This window comes from Aplysia californica, unplaced genomic scaffold (assembly GCF_000002075.1).
Source record: "Aplysia californica isolate F4 #8 unplaced genomic scaffold, AplCal3.0 scaffold00644, whole genome shotgun sequence".
NCBI lineage: Eukaryota > Metazoa > Mollusca > Gastropoda > Aplysiida > Aplysiidae > Aplysia > Aplysia californica.
In genome coordinates, this window is record NW_004797914.1 from 175,316 (window position 1) to 185,554 (window position 10,239).

The following is a 10,239-nucleotide window of genomic DNA, read 5'->3' on the forward strand; positions in this document are numbered from 1 at the left end:
AAGGGCGTGGTCCGCAGCCATGAGCTGAAGGGCTGCTCCAACGAGGAAATTGTGGCTAATTGCGAAGGTGTGGTCGAAGCCCGCCGGATTACTCTTCGGCGGGGGGAGACCACACTCGAAACGAACACGATCATTCTAACTTTCGATTCGTGCCGCCTTCCAGCCACCGTTTGGCCATCTTACTTGGTACTCGAAGTACGACCCTATGTGCTGAACCCTCTGCGCTGTTTCAAGTGTCAGAAGTTCGGCCATAGCTAGTAACGGTGCCGTCATGCAGCCGTGTGTCCTCGTTGTGGCAAGACTGGGCATCCTGAGAAGGAATGCAAGGCTAGTCCTTGTTGCCCCAGTTGCCACGGCCAGCACACAGCTTTCAGCAAGGACTGCCCGACTTGGCTCCAAGAACGTGCAATCAAAGAACACAAGGCGCGAAATGGCTGTTCCTTCCAGGAGGCCCGTAAGGCTGTCTGTCCGCCAGTCGTGACCCCGGTCCCTGGCCGGACATATGCAAAAGTACTCCGGCCTGTCATGAAGTCGATCAGTACCTCTACTGCCGACTTCCTACAGCCGGCAATCGACAAGCGAATCTCTATAAAGTCAAAGAAGGTCCTTTCTACCCCTGTGGTACCCACCTTTGAGGTGCCTCTTTCTAACAGCTATGAGGCTCTAGGGGAGGATGGGTAGAACTCTTCCTCCACCCACTCTTCTACCCCTCACCCCTCTCCTTCTCCTTCTCCTTCTCCTTCTCCTTCTCCTTCTCCTTCTCCTTCTCCTTCTCCTTCTCCTTCTCCTTCTCCTTCTCCTTCTCCTTCTCCTTCTCCTTCTCCTTCTTCTTCTTCTTCTTCTTCTTCTTCTTCTTCTTCTTCTTCTTCTTCTTCTTCTAGATAGGAGCAGAGTTATAGGGGAGCTTGTGATATGAAACATTACAATACAGCATTGGCTGTAATCAAAGGTGAAATTAATAGCCTTCCGTGTTTATTTATTTTTCAGTTTGTATTCTATTTTATTTTATCATTTTTATTTATTTATTTATTTATGTATTTATTCTCCATCTGCTCCATCTCCCCCTACCCCTTCAGCAGACAAACCCCTGCCTATGGAGGAAGACATCTCCGACCCCCCTCCCCGGCCTGACCCCGGGAAGGGCGGAGTCTGTCACTCCTCCAAATCCCCCACTAGACTGCCGTCCAATCCAGGACGGCAACCTAGAAAACACTCTGCCTCCCCCGCAAGGAGGAGTCAGAGTGTTCCTTCGAAGCCAGGGCCTTTAAGCTCCAAATTAAAAAGTAAATAATCATAATGAAGGTCCTGCAATGGAATGCCGACGGAATCTGACCTTCCATTGCAGAATTGCAACATTTACAGGCCACACTGTGTATTCAAGAAACAAAATTCGCCCCGGCTTCAACCATAGCCTTAAGAGGATTTACTGCGTACCATCACATTCACACAGAGAACAAGATTGCTTCTGGTGGTACCACCATCTACACCGACAACCACACACTCCACAGACAAGTACATCTTAAAACGACCCTCCAGGCTATTGCCGTACGGGTCACCCTGCACAGACCAATCACGATCTGCTCAGTTTATATCCCACCAAATTACCCCCTCAAAATAACCCAACTAAATGACTTAAAGGCTCAGCTACCAAAACCGTTTATTTTGCTAGGTGATTTCAATGCCCACAGCCCCCTTTTGGGAGACAAACCTATAGATCAGAAAGGAAAAATAATAGAAAACTTTTTATCTCAAAATAACATCTGTCTCTTAAATGATAAATCCCCAACTTACAGAAACAGAGCCACTTATGGCACTTCATCCCTCCAGAAAACCCTCCAGAACAGCATAGACAGCTCGTTATACGTTGACAACTTTTTGATATGCTGCCGATCGAAAAATCCTCTTTTGAGATCTATGGAAAGGCAGCTGCAAAAACTTGAAACGTGGGCAAACAACAACGGTTTCAAGTTCTCCCCGTCAAAGACGGTTGCAGTACACTTCTGCCGAACAGGCAGACGTGTGCTGCAGCCGGATTTGACACTATACGGGGAAGGGATTCCCGTCCAGGACCAAGCTCGTTTCCTCGGCGTCATTTTCGACAAAAAACTTACATTCATACCACACATCAAAGACCTTCGTGTGAGGTGCCAGAAAGCGTTAAACGCTTTGAAAATTCTATCAAATCCGGAGTGGGGCGGGGACTCAAAACACCTTCTCCACTTGTACATCTCCCTTGTCCGGTCCAGGCTTGACTACGGCTGTCAAGTCTACGGATCGGCAAAACCACACGTCTTAAAAATACTAGATCCAATACAAAACCAAGGACTCCGCCTGGCTCTGGGGGCTTTCCGCACTTCTCCGGTGGAGAGCCTCCAGGCCGAGGCCAACATACCACCACTCTCACTCAGACGCACACAACTCTCATTACAATACGCAGTTAAACAGAGCTCATCACCGGAAAATCCAGCGCACAACAGCATTTTTAAAACAAATCCAGAAACCAGAAACAGATTCCAAAACAACGAAAAACTCATCAAACCTTTCGGCCTCAGAATCCTTGAGGACCTCAAAAACTTACACTTTTCCAAACAAGACATCCAACAAATTCTTTTCCCCGACCTCCCTCCGTGGCACCTCACCAAGGCAAAAGTAGATTTACAGCTGACCACACACAACAAAGAAAGCACAAACACCAAAACTTTTCAAGCAGAATACAAAAAACTAATAGATAAATACCCCGGTGCGGAGCTCATCTTCACGGACGGCTCCAAAAAAGACAATGAAGTGGGCGCCGCAGCCCTATCTCCCAACAATACACACCAGAGGAGACTCCATCCTGAAGCCTCCATTTTCACTGCGGAGGCCACTGCCATTGACATGGCACTGGACTCTGTAGAAAATTCTCCTAACAAATCTTTCCTTATCCTTTCTGACTCTCTGTCTTGCATCACCTCACTCACAAACTACACACTCTTACACCCAAAAATAGTTAGGCTACAACAGAAAATCCATACACTATCCGAAACAGGAAAAAACATCATGTTCGCATGGATACCCAGCCATGTGGGCATCCGAGGAAACGAGCAGGTAGACGTCCTGGCGAAGAAAGCTTCATCCCTTCTGCTGGGATCAACGACAAACACTCTCCCACAGACTGACTTTAGAAATAAAGTCAAAAAGTACACCTCCAGTCTGTGGGAGAGCCACTGGGAAAACCAGAAAAATAATAAATTATATGAAATTAAACCCAAACTAGAACAGCGAAATCCTTTGATCTCTCCAGAAGAGACGAAGTCATTTTTACTCGATTGCGCATCGGACACACGGCCCTGACCCACAAATACCTCCTACAGGGATATGAGAAGCCGTTCTGTGTCGGATGCGACACAGATTTTACCATTAGACACCTTTTAACAGAATGTCTAGACTTTGGAGAGATCCGAAGGAAATATTATAAATGCAAGAAATTGCAAGATGTTTTTTCCGTCGTTGCTCCCAGCAGAATTTTAAATTTTATAAAGGCCATTGGCCTTTATGGCGAGTTGTAGAGTGAATTTGATATTGTTTAAAATTTTTATTGTTACTTAAAAGTTGTTTTAGATCACAAATGTATTTACACCGAATTTGAATATTTTAACTTTTTAGCATTTTAAAGTAAATTAGTTACCCAGTCGTGAAGTGAACTTTCGCAGAGGTGAACAACTTGTGTTTCGCGCGCTCATATGACCTTAGCAGTTGCGAGCGCCGTAAAACCTTATACTATACATACATACATATACATACAAAGGCAGGGAGGTGACCGCGTATGCCGAGTGCATGCAGGTCTCGAAGAATGCCGTACTTCCAGGTTGTGTCGAAGGCTTTTTCTAGGTCAAAAAAGATGGCGATCATGTGGCCTCTTTCAGCGAACGTCTCGCGAATAAAGGTCTCCAGGCGGACCAGGTGATCCAGAGTGGATCGAGTTTTCCTGAATCCGCACTGGAGACCACTCAGCGAGCCCGTCGTTTCCAGAAACCACATGAGTCGCCTGTGAATCATTTTTTCAATCAGTTTGCAGAGACAGCTTGTTAGTGCTATTGGTTTGTAATTGGATGCGTGTGTGTGGTCCTTGTTTGGTTTGGGTATTGGAATGGCAGTGGCGAGACGTCAAGACTCCGGAAAGGAGTGCGACCGCCACATGTCGTTGTATATGTGTAGTAGGAGTGTGAGTGTTTCTAAGGGTAAATGTCTAATGATCTGGTTGTGGATGTCATCCGGTCCCGGGGCTGAATCATCCAGGTCCGAGATGCTCGATGTTAGTTCGTCTATTGTGAAGTCTGCGTTGTAGGTTTCAGTGTTGTTTGAGTGGAAGTTTAGGTGTTGTTTTTCTCTGTTAGTTTTGATGTTTTGAAAAGTGGTGTTGTAGTTTGCTTGGGATGAGTTTTTGGCGAGAGATGTAGCTATTGTGTTTGCGATGTCCACTTGTGTTTCAGCTGTGGTTCCATCCGGCCTCTGGACGTGCCGAATGGTGTCTGTGCGTCTACCTAAGAATGTTTTTTAGCAATTTTGAAAACTTGGTTGAGTGGTGTCTGGCTGTTGATTTTGGAGATGTATTTTTGGAATGATTGTCTTTTGCTCTCCCTGAGGCATCTACGTGCCTCAGATCGAGCCTTTAAATAATTGATCTTGTTTTCTATGGTGGTGTTGTTGACGGCTCTTCGATACGCTGCCTTCTTTTTCTTTACTGCGTCCTCACATTCCCAAGAGAACCAGACCTTGTTCTTCCGGGGTTTTGTTTTTGTTTTTGGTATGTGTTTGTGGCATATTTCTAAAAGCTTTTCGTGAAATTTATTGTAGTTGTGGTCGAAATTGGGATTAAGAATCTTGGAACATTGATTGGCAAACCCGTCCCAGTCTGCTTTTTTTGAAGTTGAAGCGTTCTGGGATCGGGTCGTTTTGGAGGCTATTGTTTTTGAGGAGAATTGGGAAATGGTCCGTACGGTCATCCAGCACAGACCACTCAAGATCTGGGACTAGGTCAGGGGTACAAAAGGTAAGGTCAAGGGATGAAGTGCCATAAGTGGCTCTGTTTCTGTAAGTTGGGGATTTATCATTTAAGAGACAGATGTTATTTTGAGATAAAAAGTTTTCTATTATTTTTCCTTTCTGGTCTATAGGTTTGTCTCCCAAAAGGGGGCTGTGGGCATTGAAATCACCTAGCAAAATAAACGGTTTTGGTAGCTGAGCCTTTAAGTCATTTAGTTGGGTTATTTTGAGGGGGTAATTTGGTGGGATATAAACTGAGCAGATCGTGATTGGTCTGTGCAGGGTGACCCGTACGGCATTAGCCTGGAGGGTCGTCTTAAGATGTACTTGTCTGTGGAGTGTGTGGTTGTCGGTGTAGATGGGGTATCCAAAGGAATAAATATTATAATTGCAAGAAATTGCAATATATTTTTTCCGTCGCTGATTCCAGCAAAATTTTGAATTTTATGAAGGCCATTGGCTTTTATGGCAAACTGTAAACTGAAATCGAACTATTTAAAATTATTATTGTTACTTATAAGAGTTGTTTTAAATCACAAATATATTTACACTGAATTTAAATATTTTAACATTTCAGCATTTTAGAATCAATTAGTTAACCAATCGTCCAGTGAACTTTTGCGAAAGTAAACAACTTGTGTTTCGCGCGCCCATACGACCTTAGCAGTTGCGAGAGCCGTAAAACCCTATACTAATACGATATATGAATCCAACACCTAGGCAGTTCCGGCTTCTAGTCGGCTTCAAGCAGCTTCACGATCCAGGATAGCGTCCATTTCGAAACACAGCGAGGCACCAACAGTTTTCTTTTCAAAAATAAGTTTAAAAAAAGAAAAACATTTTAATAAATATAGTCATTGGTAACCGTTGGTTTTGTGTAAAAAAGAATCGGAACTTTTCCTTTGTAGCACTAATCGAGGGAATCGGTTCCGGAATCGATTCTTCGCCCAGCTCTAAACGAAACTTTTTTGTACATTTATCAGAAGGCAGTACGGAATTAGAGGGGGGGGGGGAGAAGGGGGGAGGGGAGGGGGAGCGAGAGAGGAAGGAGAGGGGGGGAGAGAGAGGAGAGGGGAGAGAGAGGAGGGGGAGGGAGAGAGGAGGAGGAGGAGATAGATAGCTAAATAGATAGAAAGATAGATAGAGAGAGAGAGAGAGAGAGAGAGAGAGAGAGAGAGAGAGAGAGAGAGAGAGAGAGAGAGAGAGAGAGAGAGAGAGAGAGAGAGAGAGAGAGAGAGAGAGAGAGAGAGAGAAAGGAAGGAGTGTTCCATCATAATACACGGCGCACACCGATAGTCGGAGTAATCTCACTGAGCCTCGCGGCATGGCACACTTCACTTCGTGGTAGGGCCTACAAAACTACCATTTCGGCACAATACGACCGACTTCTACTGAATTCGACCGCGGCTTTCAATATCAGACACTTTTGATGTTCAAGGTCGAGATATAAATTGATTTAGTTATGCCAAAGTGGTAGTTTTTTGCCCTATCCATGAAGGAAATTCTGACAGACTCCGTGTCAATCTGATGAATCCGATTTACAGTGTGCGCCGTACGGTGTTCGCAACTGCGTAAGTCATAAGGTCAAATCAATATGAGCACGTGGGATGTTTTTAACACTTTTAGTCTATTAGCAATGAATTTTGAATTTTGCCGCGAGGCGGTCGAGGTGTACTATTATCGATTTTGGACCACCAAGGGATCTTAAACTTGCCCAATTTGCACACAAGACCTCCGAGATATTTCGCCCTTTTCCGAGAAGGCTAGATGTTAGATCTTGCCTACCATAAGATCAGGGGTAGGGCTAAATTACAGCAGTGAAAAGGAGTGAATGAGTAGCAGTAGAAAAGCTGCAGAAAGAGTCAGGAACCCAGAGGATGGGCCGAAGGGGAGGGATGGGGCGAAGGGGAGGATGGGGCGAAGGGGAGGATGGGGCGAAGGGGAGGATGGGGGGAAGGGGAGGTAGGGGGTGGACAAAAAGCGGCGACGGAAGCAGACGACAGCACATGGTTAAAGAGTTGGAAAGGAGGTGAACAGGATAGTATTGAGAGAAGAAAGTTTTCTGTCGCTATCAGGTTTCGAACCCGGAACCCCTTGAATGACACCCTGACCTCTTGACCACGAGAACCCCTTGAGGAAGAATCTGTTTTTGAAATGAAATGACAAGTGACTCGTACATAACAGTGACACCAAGCATGATGAAACACAAAATAAATCTAGCATGATGATAAAATAATATATATCACTTTTATTGCCTGGACAAGCTGCATTCATGTCAACAAACACACAGAAGCAGAAAAAGGGGGAAAATAATGGTGTTTTGTATGTCTAAGAACTTTTAGTTGTGAACACATCTGGAGGCATCAAGCACTTTAGCAAATTTTGTGAAATAAGATTTGTCGTTTTCCAAATTTGTAACTGGGGATGGGCCCAAATACCATTGTTATAGGGTCAGATTACAAATTTTGCAGAAATTTGAATACATATTTGAAAAATTATACATGTCAAAAGTTAATAATAATATTGTAAATAATTATAAGAATGATAGCACACATACACACACACACACACACACACACACACACACACACACACACACACACACATACACACACACGCACGCACGCACGCACGCACACACACACACACACACACACACGCACACGCACGCACGCACGCAAATACACACACATAATTATGTCTCAAAGGCATTTCATGGGTTTAAAAAATGAATAAATAACAACTTTGAATTCCACTTATGACGAAATCGTAATGGACAAAGTAAATTTGTAAACAAGCGAAGAATCTAATCTCTTCCAGCGGTAAAAAATCCACGGATTTATTTAAAAAGACCCCCCCCCCCCCCAGATAAAAAAATAAAACAAACACCCCCTCCCCACAAAGAAACAACAACAACAACAACAACACATAAAACCAACAAACAAGCAACAAACAAATGTACAGATGACGACATTCCACTACTAACAATTTTGATAAATCGCTACCTCAGAATTATCTAGTTCTATCTAGCATTTTTGGTCGATTTGGGTTACCAAGACCATGAAGTCAGAAAATAAATATTCTATCTGCTCTATCAAAACCATAAGAATATTTGGAGTCGTCAAAATATTGAAAGAATTGTATTTGAAAAAGCTTGAAGTATTGTGAAATTCAAAATTTTTTACTTGAATTTTCGCCAAACTAGATACTGAGCAGACGTAATTTTTTTTTTTTGGGTAGAGATTTTACGGCGCTCGCAACTGTATAAGGTTATAAGAGCGCCAAAAGATTAGAGGTGTTATAAGAGAGTAACAAACATTTAAAAAAGCAGAAGTGGAGATAAGGACATTAGATGTTTGATAGGAAAGAAGAAGCAAACCACACCAGAGCACCCGCCAACCACCCACAGATGGAACTTTGCAATTCTGAGGTAACAAGATGGCGACGGAACCACTACAACCGTTGTGCAATTCCATGCTGTCGCGAATACTTCCGCCCGGAAGTGAATGATCTACCTTACCGTATCTTTGACAAATTGCCAGTCCTGAGTTAAAAAAACAACCAAAAATTCAAGTCCAAAAAGTAAATGACGACACAGAATGCATAAGTGAATCAACTTTGACGTCACCTTTTCAAAGACAAGATTAAACATATACAAAACTAAGTTTGATCTACGACATATTTTGCTATATATTCTGAACGTCTCTAAGGGGAAATGTGACGTAAAAAAAACAAACCAACAACATTATTTGTATGAATCAGTTAACTGTGAATTATTTCAATCTACATTGAATGACCAATTCAGAAAAAAATGCTCAATGTCATTCATAACACACTTTGTCGTCCCCATGTCAAAAAGGATCCACACACACGCACACACACACACACATACACACACACACACACACACACACACACACACAAACACACACATGTTGACATAATATACATGTATATAGATATATAATTAAACTAAGTAGTTAGTATGTCTTTTTCCATGTCTCTTATTGTCTGTCTGTCTGTCTGTCGTCTGTCTGTCTGTCTGTCTGTCTGTCTGTCTGTCTGTCTGTCTGTCTGTCTGTCTGTCTGTCTGTCTGTCGGTCTGTCTGTCTGTCTCTTTCTCCTCCTCTCTCTGTCTCTTGTCTCTCTCCCCCACCCTTTCTTCTTGCCCCTCTCTCTCCTCTCTCTCTCTCACTCACTCTCTCGCTCTCTCTCGCTCTCTCTCTCTCTCTTTCCTCTCTCCTTTCTCTCCCAATCTCCTGCTCTCCCCCTCCCCGCCCTCTCTCTGTGCTATACATGTGCATTAAAAGAAAAAGAAATAGAAAAATACAATATATTTTTATCAGAAAATGAATAAAGATCGCGTGTACCAAATTTCTCTTGGCTATAATGAATAGTAAATGATATATTTTACTTTTAAGGTGGGTGTGACAACGTTTGCAACTCAGTGGAATCAGGCACTCGTCATTCTTTCTAAATGGGAGTTAATGGTACCGTCTTAAAGGTTGTTCATTTGCCTTGTATTTGATTTTTAAAAAAAGTATCCATTTATCAAGAACAGAAGTCGAGATATTTGCGAATGAAGAAAGTGGGATTTCAGCTGTTTTTTTAGACGTAAAATTATCAAGAAAATGACGCCAAAGTTTGGTGGCTTCCATAGCTCGAAAGTCCTTGGAAACAGCAATTTTGCTTTTTGTGCATTTAATCAACGTTTTTCTATAAAATCCACACTAAAGAATATTTTTGAATAGTCATAAAAGGTGTTGGGCGTTACAATGTTTTTAAAAAAGTCCAAACTGGCCAAAAAATATCGATTTCTTCCATTTCAATATTGTGACGACTCCCTCATTCCACAACACTGCCTCGCGTATTGAATTAGAGTCGCTCATCAATTATCTCCGAGTCCAGACACTGGTATTTGTCCGACTGGAACATATCCAGCTTGATATAGTCCCCCTCTTTCTCCAACAAGTCTTCCATACGCAACGAGATAGAGGCGAAGCTGGGCCGGTTCACAGACAGGAAGGACCAGCACTCACACATGAGCTCGTAGCTGAAACATACGATACAGGTGAGCACTCACACATACACACACACATACACCCACAAATACACACATAAATACACACACACATAAACACACACACACACAGTACACACACACACACACACACACACACACACACACACACACACACACACACACACACACAC

At 43.2% G+C, this 10,239-nt stretch overlaps 1 protein-coding gene across 1 annotated transcript in view; it reads right to left on the reverse strand.

Annotated features, from left to right (window-relative positions):
* Positions 1-9,715: 9,715 nt before the first annotated feature.
* LOC101859268 (tyrosine kinase receptor Cad96Ca) overlaps positions 9,716-10,239 on the reverse strand; it is a gene marked incomplete in the record, with an annotated part of 5,706 nt that continues 5,182 nt past the window's right edge. Inside the window, 1 exon segment of the mRNA XM_013087826.2 lies at positions 9,716-10,078. Coding sequence (XP_012943280.2) covers positions 9,901-10,078 — 178 coding nt within the window.